The 23,959-nt window shown below is 35.7% G+C and overlaps 1 protein-coding gene across 1 annotated transcript in view; it reads right to left on the bottom strand.

The window, feature by feature from the left end:
- The window catches only part of ERC2 (ELKS/RAB6-interacting/CAST family member 2), a 306,850-nt gene that overhangs the window by 161,581 nt on the left and 121,310 nt on the right, over positions 1-23,959 (bottom strand). Inside the window, exon 7 of the mRNA XM_054387620.1 lies at positions 16,056-16,223. Coding sequence (XP_054243595.1) covers positions 16,056-16,223 — 168 coding nt within the window. The remainder of the gene's footprint in view (positions 1-16,055; positions 16,224-23,959) is intronic.

The raw sequence follows: 23,959 nt of genomic DNA, 5'->3' as shown, positions 1-23,959 counted from the left end.
TTGTTGGGCAACAGGGAATACTGAAAAGGGAAGTTACAAGGGAAATAAAGTAAGAAAAGGCACTTTGAGAGCTACAGAAAAGAAAGAACCAGATAGTAGTATGGGAAGTCTTCTAGAGCACTTAACACAGAGAAATCAATATCACAGATAACATGAATGGGAAGTAGCAAAATATGTGTATGTTGTGTGTATTGTTTTGAAATATGCAGGTACAAAAAAGGGAAATATATCAATAAAAATAAGATAAGCTTCAATATAGTCAACTAATCTGTTCTGATAGCAGATGTAGGTTTTGGTAGCCAAGGCATCTTAAAAAAGCAGCTAGAAAGCATATTGCCTTATTTTAAATAAAATTCTTTCACCTTACAATATGTTAATAAAGCTAACATAGTTACTGAAGACCAACATAGTCCTGATTAATGAAAAGTATTAATTAATTAATTAAAAGTATTTATCAATTAAAACAAAGCAGTAAAATAGAAGCAATCTCCATCAGTAAATTACTTAAAAGAGCTTAGAAAAATAACAGAAGGGATGATTTGTCATAATTTATCCTGAGTTATGACTTTACATACTTAGGAAAACTATTAAGATAGCAAAGTATATATATCCAGAAAAAGGTTTTCTTTTTAATTATAGAAAAGTGCTATCATTTAGAGTTCCAGATAACAGGCTTAGAAAATACACAAACCTACTTAATTTCAAGGTGAAAAGGTTGAGCAAATTGTGATGCAGAAAGGCTGGAAGCCTGGCTTAATCCCCAGAGAAAATGCAATGTTTTTATTGACTGTAAGAATCTCCTTGAAATCATGCTTGTGGGCAGGGGAACACTCTATGATACTCTTAACATCCTTTCCTGTACTGTGGACTTTGTTACATCTAGCATTGAAAAAACCCTGGTAATTGGATTTCCTTTCCCATTTGAAGCCTATCCCATCACTTAACAGATCTCCTTGTCAAGCTGATTTCATGTTAGCCGTTTTCTAAGTTCTACACTGTCCAAAATAATTTTTGTAATATTAGTAACTTCAGAATCTTAGAATAAAAATCTAAGCTCCATTAGTTTTAGCCAGATACTCATGCCTGTCAGGTCGCTAACTATTCTTTTTGTCACTTTCACATTTACATCATTGTTCTGACAACAACATGTCTGAAATCAAGCATGTTTTTTCAGGTGGGATGCCACAAGGCCATCTAGAGAGAGAGTTTATCATCTTTTGTTCTGCTGTTTTTACAATTTTTACTATCACATCTCGCTGAAAATCCTCTTCTAAACTGCTGATAATCACTCTATTCCGCCTCCTGGCATTAACACTCCAAATGGCTTTTTTTTCCCATCTGCATTTACATTTTCTTGTTTTCCTATGTGAAATATTGACGAGCAGTTTCTATTTGAACACCGTGTCTGAGATAAAAATCCGCTTTCTCACTCCAAGCAAGACCCCCTTAACAGTATTTGCCCATTTGCCCTTTTTCATACTTCTACAATCAACTTAAAACAATGCCAGAATATTTTTTTTTACCTTTATTCTTGCTCTCTTACGTTCATTCTTTCCATACTGAATCCAGAAAAATGCTTTGCAATAAAATATTTCTAGCCTAGACAGTCATTGCTCCATTGAGATATGATATACATCTACATGGACAATACAGTTATAGAATTAACACAAAAATTAAACTGCATAATAATCTGTAGTCTCTCAGGGGTTTGGGTTTGGGTTTTTTTCCATTTATTTTTCATAAACTTTTAATTTATGTACATGTGCACTGCAATATTTGCAGAGTATCTGTTTTGTTTTTACTAACACCACTATACATTTCTGCTGATGGCTTAGGGTTGCTATTTAAATCACCAGCTTGAGTGGAACAAATTAATACCTTTATTTCCTTTCCTGGGAAGTTTAAAGAGATATTTAACATGCTTTGCAAGGTTTGAATTTGAAACTCAATCATCTCTCATTTAAGCAACTCCTATAGTTTTGATTCCAATGGAAAGCTGTGAAAGATACAAGATTCTAGACAAAAGCAAAATAAATGCACATTTAAATGTCACATTCTTCTCCAGGATCATATACAATTATCAGTATAGTAAATAGCCTAATATTTACAGCAGCATACCACAAGTAATTTTGTTAGATAGCTCCAGCTATAAATTCCATTATAACAGTAATTACGTATCTCCTTGTATTAACAGTTTCATGCCATGCAAGTATGACATGTATGACTTTCAGGTAAGTGTACTTTTCTTAATTCTAAATGATAAATTGGCTGTATAGAACTTATAAATCACAGACATTTCACATTTGAAGGGGAAAAATTGCAAGTACTGCACTTCAAAACTGCTCTGTCATCTTTAATCCTTAATTACACGCTCTTCCTATAACCTTATGAAATTACTTTAGAGATTTCCAATATTCTCTTATTTCCCACTTTTCCTATTAAATATTCTAAGTAATATTATAATACTTTATGAAAATCAACTGAAGAAAAATACTGAACTTTATATGCTTTTACTCTCTAACTGTGGAATAAAGGGGCAGACAGGTTGAAGAGGGAGGGGGGAAGACCTTAAAACGTAAAATAAATTTAAATGGGGGGGGGGGAAATCTGTGCTGGCAACAACCGAAAGTAAAAGTAACAGCCCTGCCCTCTAGCTACCATAAATAAAGGATGGCTATAAGAATTCAAAACAGCTATGTTGAGTTCAACTAGAAGAGCATCCTGCCATTAGAAATTGCATTCAAGATCTTGTAATAGAGAATCTAATCTCATGTGGTACTATTTTACATGAGTTTCCTCAAGTGCCAGGGGTAAAGAGTAGGAGAAACTCCATAGCAGTTGAGCTTAAACAGTTAGGCAGAAATGTCAGAAATAATAATGCCCTTTCTATTGTGAAGTTTCCTTTTAGCTCCCTGCTTACAGAGGCCATCAGTATTCATAAATAAGGTTCTGTGTAACAACTTTGCACGAAAGAAATACTCTGTAGAAGGAAAACATCTCCCTGCCCCCTTTTTTTAAAGATGTCTTTTCTTAGTCATTCTAAATTAACATATGGTCAATGTACACAGGTTTATATCAATTAAGAGTTGAAGTGTTCAAAATGTTGTTCATCAGAGAACTAAAGTTTCTTGTTACTATGAAATGTAATTTAATATTTGCACCATAGCTTCACAAAAGACAATGCACATATTGAGTTTCACCATTAGTTACTGAAGGCCAGACACACTCTTTCTATGTATAAACTATCAAAGCACCACTAAACTTAAACTGAAATGTTAAACGCAGCAACTTGGATGTCTTTAATCAACATCTGCTGAACAGTTTAGATTTTCAATAGCAGCAAAGGTAACACAGCAATGCTTTTATATAAATGTCTGAATAGGAAGTAGAAATAATCTCAAGTACTTCTGCGTTTAAGATAGTTTGGTTTTGATAAGAAAAAAATAATGCCTTTCGTTAAAAAAAAAATTTAAAAGGCGCACTGAATTTTCTGTAGCCCCTATCTCCTAAACCTCAGTTGATTCATATGCATAACTTAGCCTCATTCTAATATCATCAACCAGAAGAAAACAGAAATTACTATACAGTAGATCTATGACACAGAAATATTTTTCCCCACCCAGTTTTTCATTAGGTCATTGATGCTTGGGATTTATTAATTGATGTAGCCATCCTTATGCATTTGGCTTTCTTCATTGTTTTTTATTTATTGTAAAAACCTTAGAGAAAGAATCCATAAAGAAAACTCATTGTTCCTTTGGCAAATATGGGAAAATTCAGGGTAATACCCTGAAGATGCATTTGGAAGTCCATCTGCTATTACAACGTCAATGACACTGACCTTGTACTATATTAAAAGTGATAACATCTGTGAATTATTTTTTCTCTGATGTATAGTTCTTTGCTTTTTTTGCCAGGTATTTAAAAGCTTATCTGCAAGAATTACACAGGACAGTGAGAAGTTTCAGTAACTGCCAGATGTAGCTGTCTCTCCCATAGTACTAAGCCCTTTTTGCTCCATGTTCATTTCTGTTACTACCTGAAACGTATGCCCCTCTCCATGGTGGAGTTTGACAAACACTAGATAAAACCTTCAGAGGAGTGGCAAATTACGAGTTTTTAGTTAAGAATACTTTGAAGTCCTTTAGAGATGATGGCTATATCAAAATATATTACTCTGACTGCTTTATCTCTGTAGTTCTGCAAGCATTAGGTTTACAACAGAACTTAGTTTTTGTCAGACTTTCTCGTCAAGGTGTACTTAACTGTTAAATTCTTTTCAGAATCTTGAGCGTTGCTCAACAGTGAAACTAGAATATTCTGACAACACTTCCATTTTCAGTATCTTCCATTCAGAAGATGATCGATACTGCTAACGGTTGAACTTTTTGAATGATTGATGGCCAGCTCAATGCTAAAAAACTGTCAAAGAGCTTATTCCATAACTAAGCATGGATAGAGAAATCACTTTCTACTTTTATTTTAGTCTTAGTACAAGAAGTTAATCAGGTCATCTATGAGTGTTAATCAGGTATTCTATAAACGGTATATCAAAACTTAACCAAACCCAAGCAAACCTTCCTTTCTGTTCCTGTGCTGCTTTGTGGTTTCAAGAGGGCTTTTTTAAAGAGGTTTCGCAGCAGAACACAACACAGCACTGCCCACCTTAGATCCCCTCACAAGAAAAGCCCAGATTTAGCCTTTACTGAGAAATACATTCTGCAGCATGAATTGTAGCATAGGTTTCAATAAACAGACAACATGCTTGTGATCATCAATGCTGCTGTCAGCATTACAGTACGCCCAAAGGAGGCGAAATGCTCCTGCCTTGCCAAAGGGAGGAAATTCAAAGGAATATGACTTGGTTCACTTTGCTGCCCCCACCTGTAGCTAGCTGTCAATGAGGTGGCTCCTCTTCTTCTTACCCAGAGTTCAAGTGGGACTTGTGGAAGATGTTGCAATTCATCCATTTCAAGGCAGAGACAATATACATAAATTAACAAATAAGGAGTGCTAACAGTGAAAATTGCTGAATATGTAAAACATCATGCAAGAAATCATGTTTTGTAAATCTAATACAACTTACATGACTAGCTCCCATGGACAGCTTACAGGAATGACCTTCTTTACAACTAAATTAGCAAACTCCTGTTTTCTATTACCTTCCTATGTAGTTTAGATTCTATACTTTGAAGTTCTTCACATTTGTTCAGCTGCTTACTATCACATCCACCTCCTGACATGTAAAAGAGTCTGAAACTCTCAAAAGTCACGGTTATTTTCTTTTAATAAACATTCAAAATCGAACTATTTATGGCTCCCATGACAGCCACAACAAAAATCCAGACTTAACCATAGATTAAGATTTTGGGATAGGTCACAGCAGGCATTTCAACTCAAATTTAAAATGTGCTTTTACATACTCTCAATCCTGGCTACCAAGCAGCTGTTTTAAGACAAATAGTGTCCAAAGTCACACAGACCTTTAGCAGTTTCTCACCCTCAAGATCAGCAGCAGGCAGCACAGAGAGCAATGCATAAAAGTTCCCATGGTGCACAGTCACTTTGGCATGGAGTTAAACACAGAGCAATAAAGGACTCAGTGCAAACCTGGGGACATGAATGACTATTTCTGCTGTCAAATCAAGGTATCTCCTTGGCAATAAATATAGCGGGCCTGATTTTTCTCCCAGATAAATAACGGTTTACATTGGCATAATTACCTTTAGTAAATTTACTGCAGATTTATTCCTAAATGAATGGCAAATAGGCCCAATATTTCTTTCATATATAAAAGATTATGCAATGTTATGCCATTTTTCTTTTTACTTTCCAAGAACCGCTTTACTTCATTCTCTTTATTTCACTTTGATCTTAGCTCTGTGCCTGGCTAGGCGTTAAAAATTGAAGTCAGGTGTGCTAGAAGGAAGTCAATTAGATTCAGATTCCATTCTAAATTTGGATTTATTCTACTCATAGTCAAACATACCACTGCTGATTCTACCACCAAGAAATACATACTACTTGGCAACAAGAAAATTATCAAAGCAATCTGACCAAATTGGCACCACTAGCTCTGGCTACATCTGGTAACAATAATAGGAAGGGAAAAGTATGAAGATAACAATTCTCATTTATTGTTACCATTAAACTTATCTGCATGCATACTCTTAAGTCTTTGAACTTCATGCCTCTACAAAGCCAATAAGAGCTCTACTCAAAGGTGAGGGGTGATGCTTTTCCAAAAGTGATAAAATATCCAATTTACTAAGGCATTAGAGTCTCTAGTCACAGACTGCTCAGACAGACAGCAATGGAATACCACCAGGAAAGCATGACTGCCAACATCAAGGATCTCTAGCAATGCATAAATTAAGGTGTTTGATTCTATGCCAACAGAGTAAAATGTAATATACTACAAAACTGGTAAAAACCAACTGCTAATGCATAAGTCTACTTTTATATTTATAAGGAAATGTTTCTTTTTATTTCCAGATATAACAAACTTGGATATACTTTAGGTCAAGTTGAGGATCAACTCTAACTGCCTATCCTAGAATGGAGATGAAAAAGGGCAGTGGAATCTACTTTCTTATTTCAGGATTAAGTCAGGATTGTCTATCACATTAATAAATTATTCAATCATCATATTGCTAAATATTTCATGCATCAGACTATGACAAACACATTAATCTCTCAGTCCAAACAGAACATTTTATGTATGATTTTGAACCTATTTCTGAATCACTCAAGATTGTCTTCCCATGGATTTTACTGCATATAAGTAACAAGTTGATAAACTTATTTTCCCAGGAAGCATTTCACAAAACTATGATTTGTGATTTTTCAGCAACTCTTACTAAAATATATTAGAACGGGAAAAGCCTCGTATCTTTTAATAACGATCATGGTAAGGATTACTAACAGAAACCTGGTAGGATATTAACTATACCTAAAACATAGCAAAGTGCATGTTTGAAACAGTGTCTTATAACCATGATGTAGAATTATACCATTTATTTAGATTCAAAATTTAGCATTGTGCTTTGCACATAAGCAATCTTAGCAAAATGAACCGAGTCTCAGACTTAGTTTTGATAAATCCCAAACTAGCACCATCAAGAGTTGTTCCCACTATGTGACAATAGGAAATAACATCTCCAGGATGCACAGATCCCAGCCTTACAAGCAATTATGTTGAAGGTGACAACTTACATTTCCCAAAGGAAGAAGATGAATGAAACATCCTTACCAATATTGGTGTCATCATAGTTATATCATGTAACAAAATATATAGAATAAAACAACTGCTCCTTTAGATAAAGTATTACTTGGCAACATATTCCCAGCTTGCCATTTTATACATTCTGAAGCTAGAGCTATGCTTTTAACATACATTTATTCTACTGCAGAATATATCTAAAATGCAAATCTAATGCAGTGGACCTAAGTTTTGGAGCCTGATTCAGAGAAGCTGATCCAATGTGTTACTGGGAATCCCCATTTTCAATGCCTCTGCCAGTCACAAAAGGTAGAAAGCCACCCAATCTCTTTCCTCCCTACACACATCAGTCACCTGGAGCATGGAGCTTCTGTGAGCTTTCAGAAAAAAGATTAGCATGTATATATGGCATACAAGCCTTTTGGATTTGCACAAAACTTTGTTACATGAGCTGCTTTTTGAAAGATCTGATTCTGTGTCATTTAAATGATTTGTCAAGATTTCAGTGGTAAATGGCTGGCAGGTATAAAAGCAGCTGATCTGTCATGTTGAGACGGTTAGGAAATAGGCTGCCACTCAAAGACACAGTTCCAAGGGCAGTGAATCACAAGAACATGTGCTCTCTTCTGAGTCAGCAGCTGAAAATTAAAAAAAAAAAAAAAAGGCAAAAAAACCCAACACAAATCCCAATCCCTCATGACATCAGGATATACCTCTAATGTAAAATTATTCTCAATCACATTTATAAAACAATCTCTCATCATTTAAATCTATTATATTTCTTGGAATACTATTTCACAGGAAAATACATTTCTTCTTTTAAGCAATTATGATTCTCCTTCATTCTTTTTTGGACCTGTAACTACTCATCAAATTCCCAAAATAATTCCTTTGTGTCCTGCTGCACCTCCTGAATGTGACAACTTCTACTTTACTTTTGCCCAGTCACGCTACATACAATTTAGTTCTTTCACCCTTCAAAGGAAATTTCTTTCAACTCTATTGAAAAAAAAACTATCACACTTCACACAGTTTAACATTCCTAAAATTCCTACTGTGTAAGTTGTCTGCTTTCTCAGAAAGAATAAAATTTTGGATCTTACTTAAAGATAACTTTGTTAATTAGTATTGACATTTCAGAGCTGAATGGCATCTTCCTTCCTTTCCACCTGCAGTGGTGTCACAGCAGCAGTATGAAACCCTTATGTAAGTACCTCATTAATCTCAGCTCTGCTGTGTAAATGGCATACTGTTTTTAAGAGGATTTCTGTCGCTACATATAACCCAAGCCTGGAACCTCAGTTCTCTTCATTTGAGCTGCATGTGAAGAACCCTCTCAAAACTAGCTAGCATAATCTATATGCTAGCTATTGATCTATAATTATTTACATTTGAGCATTACCTTTCAAATTCTAAAGATGTCATCTACACATATCCATTCACTATTTCCCAAAAAGTGATGGTTTTTTATATCCCATTGATACAAACTGATTGCCTCCTTTCTGCATATGTAGCTACATTTAGAAAGTTAATAGTGTATTAGTTAATAATATATGTAAGTAATAGCATCATAGAATCAAATTGTTTCAGTTGGAAAAGACCTCTAAGATCAAGTCCAACCATCAACCTAATACCACAATGGCCATTAAACCATGTCCCAAAGTGCCATGTCCACACATTTCTTGAATGCCTCCTGGGACAGTGCCTCTACTGCCTCTTCCTGGGCAACCTGTTCCAATGCCTGACCACTCTTTCAGGGAAAAAATTTTTCCTAATATCCAGTCTAAACCTCTCCTGGCACAATTTCAGGCCATTTCCTCTCATTCTGTCACCTGACACTAGGGAGAAGCAGCCAACCCCCACTTCAACCTCTTTTCAGGTAGTTGTAGAGAACAATGAGATCTCCCCTCAACCTCCTCTTCTCCAGACTAAGCAATGCCAGTTCCCTCAGCCACTCCTCATAAGACCCTATTGTGCTAAAAACACACAAGAATAAATATATGACAGCTTTCCTCCAAAGCACTTATTTCAGCCTGTTTGTTCTAATAGCTGGTATGGTTTTCATTTTCATTAACAATCTCTTATCCTACAAGCTTCCCAGGGAATTAAATGAGAATATCACTGAATTAAATGAGAATATCATGCTCGGTTTTCCACAGGTGATATACAAAGACAGACAAATCATTATATGTAATTTATATGATTTTAAAATGCAAGTAGGATGTTCAAACGTGCAAACAGGTTCCCTTACATGTTCAGAGATTCATATTACTGTTACATGCACCAAACTCGTTTGACCAACTGCAATTTGACCCTGTATCTTGAAAAACTGCATATATGTTGCTTTTTGTAATATTTTCTGACAAGTGTAGGCTATCCCAAAGAATAGATGCATCTCACTCAAGTTGAGAGAATAATTACTGTAAACTAAGACATACTTGCAGTTTCAGCTACTTACACTGAAGTCTACTGATGCTTCTGAATTCTTCTAAACACTTGCTACCAAACATCTCTATCCATTTCAGAAATTTGTCAGCTGTCACTGGTAAAGATGGTACTTGTTTAGACGTGATTATGAAGAGCAGATCTCCAAACAACTTCAACACCAAGACCAGGCACAGTCAATACTTCTTCACTTACTTGAGGGACCATGATTTACAATATACCTCCTACTCAAAAATTAACACTTTTTAGATAAAGAGTTGTTTGGATTTTGTAATCACATGAAGCTTCACTTGAGAAACTTATTGATATTCTCCTATAAAAGTAATTGCTTATGTTCAAATAGGTCCGTAAGCAGAATTGTGCAATCCAACCACTCTCCTTTTGAAGTGTAGATTTGAACAAAAGCAGCAAGAATGTCATTGGGAACGAGAGGCAACAATGACCTGCTGGGCTTCTAGATGCAGTGGGTAGAAAAATTATTGGAAAAGACATCAGATTAAATTGCAGGCTGAAAAACTGATTAGAGATCACAGATTTCAAGGTGTAAGGGTTATCTAAACTCATAGCTATTGCTTTAGGCAGGATGGTTTTAAGCTGGACAACCACTCAGGTTGGCTTCATTACGTGAACCTATATTAAGCCACATATTTTCAGTGACCTTTTATAACCCATCAAAGCTTACGAGTTTAGTGTGTTACAAAGAATGGGAAATTAAAACAGCAAAAGGAAAGTCTTAATGACATTGTTCTCAGTGTACAGGCCAAGAGCATCCAAACAGCTGGACTGCTTAAGCTTGAGTTCGTTCTGTATTTATTCAGAAAGCCTCAATGTGTACCACATGCAAAGTTCAAGGGTCCTGATGTTGCATGTTATTGTACAGAATCATTGAGGATTCAGAAATGTACTGGGATCAATAACACCACCAGCCTGGCTGAACACTTGACTACATTTAGTTCAATCTTACCTTCAGGCTGCCTTATCTGAGTAACACTACATGCTTGCAGAGCTGCAAGCATGAGCAGCCAACAAAGGATAATTTTCTATTACATAGTGCACAGAACACTATATGCTTAAAGTGAGCATATATTATTGGAGGAAATATTTCTTAACATAATACACAAGTCAGTAGTCACCACACCTGTACTGAAACATAAAAGCTTTCACGTTACACCAGAATGACTCTTTAATTTTTTTAAGCACCACTGACAATCTGCAGTCAGAACATCGGTGTGTTTACAGAATAACTGATTATTCAGAATTTGTTGCCTCACTCCAGAAATACAACAGAACTGTCATTTGGTAATTGCAAAACCTCAGTTCACATAACAGTCTATTTGCAAGTTAATAATAATGTCCTTCATCATGCCATCATGAACCATCTACAGGATTGTGAAAACATTCTCCCAAATGACTAAACCATCAAGAACAAAAAAAAAAAAAATTATAAGCATTTTCTATTGGCAATGTGCTTGCATGTTCTCCTTAAGGTCAAATGAAAGAAACTCGTCTCTTTGACCTTCCTGAACCATTCTGGATTCAGAAATTACAATTTCAATGGTGTGTTCTTACCCAGAATTCCTGAAATCAATCAATAATACTGATGCAAATTTCTAAACACGAGTAGGCCTCCTTTGTTTATACTAGACTACTCCTAATCTGACCATATGTAAGTTTCCTTTTTTTTTTTTAGAAGACAGCTAACAGTAATGCATACAATCATACAAACCATTTTAATTTAACACAAACTGGGCAATATCACCTAGTGTGCACAGTCCAGTCACTCCTAGTACAGATTCCAATTATTACATGAGAGCTGAGACTTTATGACATTTCCTACAAATGCTAATTAGCTGGTAAGTTAGGCCTTCAGTCATGTAGCACTTCATCAATTACAAAGCTTAAACTATTAAAGATGGAAACTGTAACATTTTACATGAAATGTTATGTTGCAAGTCAAAGTAGAATATTATATTAGCCCCCTTTACATGGTGTTCTTTTATAATAGTCCCCACAAAGGAATTTCCACCAGCTGTTGTCCTAATATGATCCAGGTCTACATCCTCTACACTGTTCTTAACAGCTACTGTTTTCAACACCGAGACTCATACTTCAGTGTATGCAATTGGTTTTCACAGTACTAGAGATTCCTAGAGGACAAAAATGCCACTGTACAAAAGAAAAAAATTGAGGAGCAAAAAAGACATGAAAGAATCATCATCCAGTTCAGCACTTCTGCCTTTCAGACTAAAACCTGGCCATATTCATAGAATTCGCACATTCTGGTAAGAAATACATAAAGATTTCTGAGGTCTGCCCCTCTGCATGCTAAACTGACAGATATGAGGTGTAAGCCTAGCTTCGCCAGGTTAAACAAGGCTATTAAAACAGCATACCCAACTTTACTGGCACTAAAATGGAACAGTGGTGCCAAAGATTCTAAAATAAAGAAATATTAAGTAATATTGCACCTCTGACATAGACATAAGTTTATTATTACTCCATGCCAATCTACCTTGATCCAAATCCTCTAAAAGCACGCTGTTCCAGTGCTGGGCCTCCCTTAAGCCTGCAAATTATACCAAATAGTGTAGTGGTTTTTCAATTCAGTCAAAAATTACTCCAAAACCACTGCATAGAAAGACAATACATACTAGTTCACTGTCTAGCCCATTACTTTTTTCTGCAACATGTTGCTTTATGTGTGTTCCAATGCTATCCTGTGGGAGTCTTTTTGTTGCCAATGTTTCTGTTTCTTCCACACCTTTGGTAAAGAGCGCTCTGCAGAACTTGTCCTGGTCTCCAAGTAAAACAGCTACCCAGAAAGGAGAAGAAACAGCTTCAGCTTTGAATGGGAGCTTTTCTGGTTTTGGTTTGGTACGCCTTCTATTTTCCAACATGGTAGATAACAGGAATGTAGACAAGAGAAATGAGAAATTGCTGCTTTCCAGGTTACATATTCCTTCCTATTCAGTCTCAGGTTATGACTTGCAGAAATATTTTTAAGCACTACATACAAATTCTTCCTTCTTCAATTACTTGAAAATGACCATTAAAACAAATATTATTTTAGGATGAGTGAAATACTTCAGACTGAGTGGAGAGAGACATAGCAATCTGCCTTGCATAATAAATTAAAACACTAAAGTAACTGGTTATTCACAAGTCCTCATATCAAAAATAAATAAAATGCACATATATAAAGTCTGGCCCTGAATAGAAAAACGGACAACAGAGAAATGTGTTAAAATGTTACAGTCAGAAGAATCTTATGCCTACAGATAGCTTAGGAATAAAAACTAGAAGCAATTCCTTCACTTTCAGAAGGGTTTTACATGAAAGTAAAACAGCAACCTGGGCAATGTCATGAAAGAAGGTCTGTAAAAGCAGGACAATCCGATAGAGAGCCCAGTAATTGTTTCACCTCCTAAGTACCATATGAAATGATCCATGTTGCTTTTCACCCAACTAAGTTAGTTCTAGATGCTCAACACACAAATGCCTGGATGTCATCACCTGAAGTAAAAATAATAATGGAAGAAGATGTCAAAATGTCAGTAAGAGTAGATGAGCAAAAATTGCAGGCATGCAAGAAGCATGTGCAATCCAGCAAGGAGTAAAGCATAATTAGAATGAAAGCACAATTAGATTCAAGTAAAGGACAAAATTACTGCAACTGATACATCTTAAATATCTTTCCATCAAAATTTAGTCTTATCTATGATTGCTACTGGAAAACTGTGTTTTAAAAACCGGAAAGAAAAAGGTGCTTCAGACAATCTTTTTCTTAAAGCACAGCATCCACTACCGGACTATCTGAAAATCTCTGAAAAGTGATTATACAGAAGTAATACAATAAGAATACTACAGTACTAGGAATTACTGCTATACATAGTCAACATATTTCTGAAATGAACACATAACTGAATGAACAATCTGCTATGGTCAAAAAGGAGATGTGCTCCTTTGGCCTTCGACAGTACATAAGGACTCTATGAGGTATAAACGTCCTGGGACATATAACTTCTGTATCTAGAATAAAAAGGTACTAATGCCAGGAAAGCTTCTTGAAAGGGAGAAGACAGACTCTGAATATCTTTCGGTTTACATGCAAGCATCATGGACCAGAGATGAGATTCTATCTCCTGCCTCAAAGAGACTAACCATGAGAAGTCATGATCTAACATGCACTGCCAAAATGAAGTTGAACACTTGGGTTAACTAGATTAGTAGATTATTAATTTTCCATATTAAAAGCCTGGATTTCCATTGGTGACATACTTCTCTACTTCAGACCTGTAAACCAGACACATGAGAAGTAAACAGCAAAAGCATCTAGAGTATGATACTTCATGATTTATTTAAATAACAGAGCTAAGTAGAACATGATGATATTTCAATCACATTTTTTTCTGTAATCAATCTGTGTGTGAATCTAACTCCAAACATACTGGAAGCAAGGCAACAGCAAAATAATGATCCAAAGCTGATAATGTCACCTAAGGCTAATTTTTAAAATACATTTTTCAAATATATCTTTTCCTATGAACAAAATAAGAGTGTAACAGTCATCTGATACTTGCATTTTAGCCATGCTAACAGCTACATATTAAGATGTGGTTATTTTAAATTGCTTCAGAGAAGCAAACCTATGTATAACGTTATGTGATAAAATAAATTGTTCATTTATAAGTAACCATTATAATTCAGTCTTCTCTACGTAAACCTAGTATTTAGCCTATAGGAAAAAACAACACACCAAAAACAGCACACTTCGGAAGATTCCTGGTGAAGCACATTTACAAGTATAAAAACCTCAAAAGAAAAAATTAGGTGCTACTTTTATTTTTAAAGAATCAACCTATCACTAACTCTGATTTTTCACCTAGTAGTTATCAAGATTTATCACCTTGTATACTAGAGCTCAGAAGGATAGAACATGTGTTTACCCTTTGATTTAGTGAAGAGAGATCATGCAGCTTGAAAGAGATTATTTTCATTGCAAAAGAGGCAAGACCATCTGCAAGCCCTAATAAAATAGCCATGATGTATTAAAACCACAAAAACAGTCTTGCATATTTCTGAGCACATAGCCATGACAGTGCTGACAGTTCTGTGATCATTTCTATTCTATTCACATAATTTTAATTACTGAATATATATTCTTTCTACTGATCTATTTCTTCAAGCTCCCAGCACAAACAGTAAGAAAAGATGCATTCTTTCCTTCAAAGTTCTCAAGTTATAGCCATAACTAATTAGCATTCATTACAGGATAAAGACTTGAAGTTTGCTACCTTTACATCATCAGAATTGCTAATAAGGCAAATATTCAAAAGTAAGATTATGTAGATGAGTACCTATATTCCAGTTTTGACAGGCCTTATTTCCTGGGCCTGAAAAAAAGCTGTCATCTCAGCTTCTGGAAAAAAAGGGACTTGGCTTTTAATAGGTTGTATTTGACCAATTGCAGCCAGAAGCACAGCTAGGCCATGTGAATGTTATGTGAATCCTGGAGGAAAGCTACAGTAACATGAACTGCCTACATAATAATAGAGAGCAAAGAGTAGCTGTAAAAGAAGGGAAGAGGTAATAATAAAACATATTTGATGTCAGGAATTTTTCCTCCATTTATCTGTTTACTCACAAGTGCATCTATATAGGATAGGGATACACAGAATATACGTGCTAATGCAAATATTTTTGCGAGTGTGAGGAAAAGATACGGTAAATAAATACTCCTATAAGCAGAACCCTTGCAGAGCTCCCTTTCCACAAAGCTCCCTCCCCATTCATTCCTCTGGGTGGAAACTATAATGATTAAATCTAACTTCCAAAGAGACTAAATGCAGTTAGCTAAATTTGTGGAAAATTAGAAATAAGACTAAGCTGTTTGGAGAGAGCCTCCCTTCTTAATGTCTTTAGCTCACAGGAAAATCAGATAATTTACTTAACTTGGGTTCCTTCTTCACTCCTCTTCCCCCATTCCCCTCAAAAAAGTCTTTAAGTGAAAAAACAGTATATGAATCTTTTAGCAGTTCCACACATTTTATTTGCATTATAGAGAAAAAGTAATAATTGGTCCTAATAAGGACAATGGAATCCCTCCTACTGAGGAATAATTTGTCAGAATTTTTAGGAATTTCATTTCACTCCCGTAATTTTGTTGAAACTGCAGCACCTTATATATAATTTAAGTAAGATACAATACTCTAGAAAGGATCCCATGGAAAACAGTAATACATATTTTATATTAGAGAACTACTTGTCTGTTACAGACTTGCTCCTTGCATTTTTTAATATAGAAAAAGTAATATACCATAAGAAATATATTTGTTTCCTTTAAATGTGTCTCAAAAGTTTTGACATACTTTTTCATCAGTGATCTTACCTTTTTTTGAAGGACATTTATTTTTCGTTCTTTTACTTCCAACATGTCTTTCATATCTCGAATCTCTCCAGCGAGGGTTCCTTTCTCTTCTGTGAGGTCTTGAAGTTGTTTTGTTTTTTTGTTTAGAAAGGTTTCTTTCTCTTCCAGTCGCAACCGCAAGGCATCAACCTACAGCAAGTAAATCAAACATATTTACGTTTCAGTAAAGACCCTTAGCTTTTTTAATCTTTTTTTTTTTCTAATTGCCTTTTTTCTTTTTTGTGACTTAGGAAGTATTTTATTTCTTTTCTATGTAGATTTTCCAACTTCATCTTGGACTAAGAGTTTCTTTTACTTGTTTAAATGTATTTAAAAAATGAAAGCGTTTTTAGCAACCACAGCATCAATAGAAAAAGTGGAATAGACAAAACATGAAGCAGCATTAAATCTGTCATAAGTTGACACAGGCATAATTAAAAAAAAAAATAAATAAATCACCTTGACCATTAAATACATGACATTGAAAACAGTGTTCTGTATCATGTACTTAATTTGCCCATTAAAGCTATAAAGTGACCCATCCGACATTACAGTCAATACACAGATTTGGGTACAGATCAGTAATCTCAAAAGAGATTATTTAACATCCATGGCAAGTAGGAAAAAAGAGATTCTTCCCTTTTCTCCAGTGTATGTCACATAAGCCTCTTAACAAATGGACCTTACTGTACTCTTCCATAGTAAACACAAATCCATCAACCAAAATAAGGGATATTCCAAGGATTTTACTAAGTAGAAATGTCTTAATGAAGAACTTCAAATTGCTCTACATTACATAACTGTTGTTTTCTTCCCTTTAGAAGTCCTAAATAATAAATCTAATCTTAAAAAAAAGGGCATTCTAACAGTCCAGAAAGCCTTAATTTTCTCATTACTTGGTATATAAATGCTCAAACACACTATTTTATTGTTCTCTTAACCACAGTTCAAACAGTTTTCAGATTACAGTCAGGCAAATACCTTCTGGTGGTCTGGGAAAAAAAAAAAATCCACCCATCAGTTGATACTGGCTACTATAAGCTTAGGTACTAATAAAAGCATTTAGAAATGAGGAAAAATACGTGATAAGAGGAAAAGGGTAGAAAAAGCAGCAGCTATGTTTAAGGAGAGCAGAATAAATATTATCATCCAAAAAGCGAAAAACATTTGCTGAAGCAAGGAACAAAACGGCAAGAAAAAGGAAAATCTAAGACAGCATTCAAGGAAATGGAGAAGGAGGGAACTGCCTCTTCAGGGAGGAAAAAACACGAAACAGGAAAACATGCACAATGTGACAGACATGGCAACAGCAGTAGGCACATACACATGGATCCAGGTCAAAACCCATCCAAAAAAAAAGTCATAGGGGGAAGCAATAAAGAGCTGAACATAAAAGCAACTTTTTTGGAAGTGGTTTTAAGAATCATACCTCACTGACTCAAATTCCTAGTACTTCAATAATACCTTTCTACATATGCACTGTCTAGAATAATTACCACCAGGGGAGGAAGTGGGGAGAAGGAGAAAACCCCTCTGTTGTAACTGGATGGCCAGGACTCAGCTGCCACCTGAGTTAAAATCAGGACAGAAAGTGAATAAACAAAAGAGGCAAAACAAAACAAAAATCACACCAAAACCCACAAAACCAGAAAATAAACTTAAAATGTTTATCATTTCCTTGTCCTACCTAAAATATTTAGGGGGTTGGGGGAGCAGGGTTGAGGGGCTGATCTTACTTCACCAAAGAACTACCCATCATGTAAATTTACTCTTAATACCTTTGGTATTTTTGTAATAAAATTGTAGACATCTCAATTAACTAAAGCAAAAGAACATGTTTGGGTTTAACCACCAGTACTGCAAAAGTTACACCTTACATGCATTGGTCCTTTCATTGAGCATATTCAATAAATTATACTTGTTTCCACATCCTGGTTCAGAAATACAGTTACACATTAATCACTGAGCAGCTTACAGGCAACAAGGTGTAGAATACTGGGTGGTGATATTGTTAAAGAAAAAAAAGCACAATAAACTGATTTCATCATATATCAAGCCTCATATTATTGAAGGCTAACTTGTAAATAAAATAATACCTGAAAATACAGTATACCCAGGAAATTTTGTCAGCAATTTTAAACATCCTAAGAGACCAACAAAGCCAACCCACTGTTAGTGTTAAGCGTTACGGATTCAATTCTGCATTCCTTGTGCTGTCTCAAACTTCCAAATTCAAGTCTGGGGTATGGAAGTCAAGTATTTTATTCCTAGAGAAATATTTCAGTTTTTCAGAAGGCTGGTTAACACATTGAAATGGAGAGTCCAGAAGAGGAGGTACTAAAAATACTGCTATAGACCTACTGCTACATTTGCCCTTCCACCCCACCTAAACCAAGAAAGACGCAGTGTAGCACAGAAAGCACACAGACGTGGCAGCATGGGCATGGAGAACCTTTACATGGTTAGCAAGCCATTAGAATGACATTATAATACCATGCAAAGTAGAGAACTAAGAAAAAGAGAGTGCAATTTGTTATTGCAAAGGTAGGTTTCCTTGAACAGAGGCCATTTTTTCTGACACTGTTTTCTTCTGCAGCACTGAAACCATGAGGTGTTCACATTAAGTGGACTCACACAGGCTTGTTTTGGCTTTAAGAGATGCCTTTGAGAAGCCAGTGTTTGGCTTGAAAATGTATAATGTGGAACTCTAGAATAATCCTCCATCTACAAGACTGCTGCAGGAAGACAGATTCACTAACCCAAATTTCAAACATAAATGTATGAAAATGAAGAACAAGGGTTTAAAGTTTACACTACATAGAAAGTCATAAAGATTATTCATAATAAAAAGCTTGATGGATGTTATTTTACCATTTTAAAGTTCTGCAATTGGAAAAGTCAGAAGAATCATATTCACTAAGCACAGTATTAGTAAAGTACAAAACAATCAGCAAATCTAATTTATTTTTATTTCTATTCTGAGTTTTGTAACACTAAGTTTATTCAAAGCAAAAGTCTTTGCAAAGCCATTTTAAAACTTGGTTTGGGACCAATTTAGATGATCTATTGGATCTCAAAATGCATGTTCTTCCTGCTCTTAAAATGGCTCATTGCTTTTCTATACACTGGAAAACAGATTTATATTCCACTAGATTTATTTTAAGACTCTTTTTTTTTTTTTTTTACATGACTACAGTAATAGGATCTTGTAGTTTGTAAGCAATGTGCAGTAAGAGATTCAAAGATTCCTTTTTTAGTTAAAAACCAAGAAATTGTAGTAGCAGCAGCAAACTTTCAGACTTCTTTTGACAAACATGAAAGACCTCATCTGAAAGTCATTACCACATCTTCTTTATACTTAATCACTTATTTGTTTCATGTCTGAAAGCAATCCCTTAAGTCAAATCACAAAATTCTCTGTTGGGCTTTTAAACTGCAGCTGAGAAGCTCATCATAACATTGCAGTGGAAGCTCCAAAAAGGGACTCACTGCAGTCAGGCACTGCAACTCTCTCTTTTCAACTGCCACTAGACAAAAGCTTAACGCTTGAAGTCAATGGGAGTTGGGTGATGAGACTCACTGATAAACCAAGCACTGATACCATTCCCTAGTGTCTGGGATAACACAGTAGCTTACAGATATGCTGATACAGTTCTGTTCTGCTTGTCTGAACCAGGCAGTTTCTCATTTGATAGCCTTTTCTTCCAGTTCTCACCCTAAGAGCCAAGCAGACAATCCTCACTCTTCCTCATGAATTTCTTCCCACACACCCTGTCATCACAGCTCACTAGATTCAACTCAGGACTGAGGATTGTAGGCATTAAAACTCAGGAGCACAAGAAAAAGGGCTGAGAAGTTGAGTAGATGGCATTGAAGTCCAAGCCTGTGAGGGCCAGCCCGTATGGGAAAGGATTGCAGAGCCCTGTCTACTCCAGTTCCTCAGACTTCAGTCCTGCCCTCAAACAGCTGTTTATTAAAGAGAATCACAAGACTGAACCTTTCTTCATTTCCTTTCACCACTAGCCAGCTCACAGTGTGACTAATACATTATTATTTCTATTCCTTGAACAAAGACACAAATTCAACCAAGAGATGCTGCATGATGATTTGCTTTCATACCAAAAATACATGTAAAAGTCCACAGCAAAGCCGCAATCTCCGCCTTTCCTTCCACTAATTAGAGTTCAGGCCATGCACAAAAAAACAAAACAAAAAACCCCACACCTTTAAATTAGCTCAAAGTTACTACCTTGACTGTGAAACAAAGTATCAGATACCTAGTATTTACGAGTTGTCTGAATTAACTCTATAACCAGAAACAAGATTGTTTTCTTGTTGTCATAAATAGGTTACTCCACTTGTTTTCATATAAACAGTTGACACTTTAGATCAATTCCTTCCTCTCCATGGTAACATGTTACCATTTTTATTAATAAACACTCATGTGTTTTAACTTAATTGCATTCTTCCCTAAGAAGTTGCACATGGACCGAAAATCTGACTATATTTAAGTGTATAACTTCTGCCTAGAACACCAGTTCCCACAAAAGATTTTTCTCCTGTTTCGTTTAAGAATCTGCTTTTAGCTTTAGTAGCTTTAAATAAAAGCTTTAAAGCATAACTGAAGTACAACTTCAATTATACTGTGAAAAACATTATAGGATTTTTAAAAGCCAAAGAGTATCAATCCTCACAGCCCTACTTTACACAATGAAAGTGCAAGCATTGAGAAGGAAAGAGTATGGCATGTCCAAGAACATGTTTAGGAGGCAGATCCTCTGTTCCCACCCTGGCATCTCCTAGTCCAACTCCTCCCTCTCTGGGAGGACAGTGGTTTTGCCTGCTCCAGAGCCAATGAAGCCACCCTTGCTGCTGCCAGAGATATAAAAATGTAGGCTTACACCACATGTTCTCTGCCAGGGACTCTGACAGTTCCATAGTAGTTCATGAGGTAATCTCCAAGTCACAGCAAATCCAATGTCATGCTTAGAAGGTTAAACCATCCTTTTCCAATGAACCATAGGTAAGCAAATGCTGACTGTTCTAGCTAGAATTTGAGTTCCACAGAATTACAAGGAAATCCCTTCTTAAAGGAATTTCACCTTCCAGAAATCTTTCTTAAATATGATGAGAGGAAGCTAATGACCTGGGTTACTGACATAGCATTTTCCATGTTTCAATCTGCATCATGGAAATTCAAACTAATCTTTTGCAAATCATGTTTTCCTATTCTTTTGCAAGGCAATGCCTTATTTGACACTTTGTGCAGACATATTTAACCATTCTGTACTACAATTAAAACCAAGTCTACATGAGAACTCAGACTAACATCCTTAAGACCAGAAACAGATAATATTTAATAAATAGTACGGTTTTCAATCTGTCATCCTTTTCTCCATGCAAGTACAAGAAACAAAATTATTTCTAGTATTCCTCCCCAGACACTTTTTTTTTTTTTAGAAGTCAAATTAGATTGTGTCCCAACACCAATATTGGAAGGAAAAAAAAAAAGTCTGCCAAAGATATGTCTGTTTTCTTACATCTCCTCAATCTGTGGTCAGCTAACTTGAGACTGACATGGCAGAGCACTTCAGTTCAAAGTTCCACCTATATAATAAAACCTGGGTATTTTGACACAACAGGTGTATCATTCCCCAAACCAAGACACAGCAAGAAGCTCTTCTGAAATCATTGATCTACATGGGTTTTCAGAATGCTGAGCCTGGTCCAGTCTGGGAGAGTTAAGAGGTCACTCACACTTTGTGTAGCCTTAGTTGTACAGGTTTCTTTTCTATTCATAGGAATGCAGTGTGAAGGTTTTCAAGAATATCAGTTATGTCTGTCATTTTTTCCTTCCCTAAATTTCAGCCTCTATTACTCATGAACCAAGACTTTTACATTTTTATAATGCAAAAGAAAACTACCCCAACCCAAACCGTATGCAACCTTTTACTATACAGTATCTGTCTGGTGCTAAGCATGTATGACATCATTTCATAAGTCAAACATGAACCTCCAGATGGTACAAAACCAAAAAGTGATCAAATCAGTTCCTTACCTCATGGAAGACAAGAAGCAAAATATACTACTGCATTTATAACCAAGATGAGTTTGCCTATATAAGAAATTATCTCTTCCATGAAAATGGTACTGTGAAATCACATTTTCCAAAAATAATGACACAATTAACTATCCTAAATGAAGCATGCCAGTGTACTAGGTGAAATGCCTGCCATGTTGTTACTCCTCCTTTTACATCAATGGCATTTTAAATATAATCTGAAAGGAAATTGAATCTGGGTCATTTTACAGCATCAGATTTATGTTTTTATATTTTAAAGGATAAGGATTTCTGCTACACAAAACCCCTATTCTTTGGCTTTTCACCCAGCAGTATGTAATTTTTAGGAGTCTCTGACTTATTTTTCCCAAGCTTTGGGAACATTTGGGTACATTTACCAGTAAAAATCAGCAATATGAAGAATACCATAATTTTCCAGAAGAATTAAGCAAAGGGAGATCTGATAGCTAACACAAAGTATTTCAAAGACCTCTGCCGACGTAAATCGCTTTTTACTTTCTAAATGCCTAACTTCTTTTTCCTCAGAAACTACTTATTTCTACTACTTAATGCAACAAACTCTGCCACTTCTCTGGAAACATGTGACACACTGCAGAAACTTCAGAATTGGGTTATACTTTAGAAAGAAAAGTTCATGTAACTGGCAAAAATTGCCAAATTCCAAGTCAAACGCTATTAATTTTCATGCCATCACATGCCACTCACGACCACCTCCAATAATGACATCTGTTTCTTGAAGTTCCTTACTGCTGACATTTTATATACATATCATTTATGAAAGTGGGTTTAGTGTTATAGAGCTCCATGAGGAAGTGAAACACAAAGAAGCACTACTGTGTTTCACTGGTAAGAAATATTTATTTTACCGTCATAAATAAATACATGGAAGCAAAGATTTGGCTGTAAGGTTTTTTTAAAATAATTCTGAATTTATTAGTCAAGCATTAGTATTGCACCTGGAGTAACAGAGAATGCAAACTGTAACCCATTGTCAACCTCCTTCCTAACCTCACCCCTGTTCCAGCACACACTGCAGTCAATATTTGCCACTGTGTCAGAGAGCCAGGCCTCTTCATTTTCGTACTGTCATTCTCTCCTTTTTTGATACTCCTTCAGGCTCCACAGGGCTGTTGGCATGTCTTTGTGACACTGTTTGCTCTCTTAGCATATCATGCTGCCATCTTTGAGGAAAGAGCAAAACCCAGACTTTTACTAAAGATCTGTACATCTGTATGTATGTGAGGAAATGTGATACACAAAGTTCTGATTACAAAAACTAATCCAATCCAAACCATGGGCAGTTGGGGGTGGGGGGGGAAGAGTTGCCACTTAATTTTCTCTGCAGAAGTACTCAATATAGAGATCATATCCTAATGCAGGCCTTTTTGCAGATATGAGAATTGAGTTGCAAGCATAGAAAGGATGCCATGTGCTTTTTTATAAATCTCCCAACTGTGCTCTCCGCTTCAGAGCCTGTAAAAAAATCCACAACTACTCTAAAATACAACAATAAAATGAAAACTATCTCATTGTATCTGCCCCATTTTTCAGTCTAATGTGATAACCATGATTTTTTTTAAAGTAATAGCTGTATGTGGTAACCCATAGTATAATACACTCACTTCTTTCAAAAACATCTGATCTATGTAAAATCCAGAACAGAATATGCAGAACTTGGCTACATTCTGAAGCTGCAGACTCTTCAATTTCATACAATTAATACACTTTACATTCTTGTTCCAAATTGAACCATAAGTGAGTGAGCTAGCTTTTTCCCCTTCTAAAGGAAAATTCCACTTTCAAG

Source organism: Indicator indicator, chromosome 15 (assembly GCF_027791375.1).
Source record: "Indicator indicator isolate 239-I01 chromosome 15, UM_Iind_1.1, whole genome shotgun sequence".
In the NCBI taxonomy this organism is placed as follows: domain Eukaryota; kingdom Metazoa; phylum Chordata; class Aves; order Piciformes; family Indicatoridae; genus Indicator; species Indicator indicator.
This window is presented reverse-complemented; position numbering and strand designations above follow the sequence as displayed.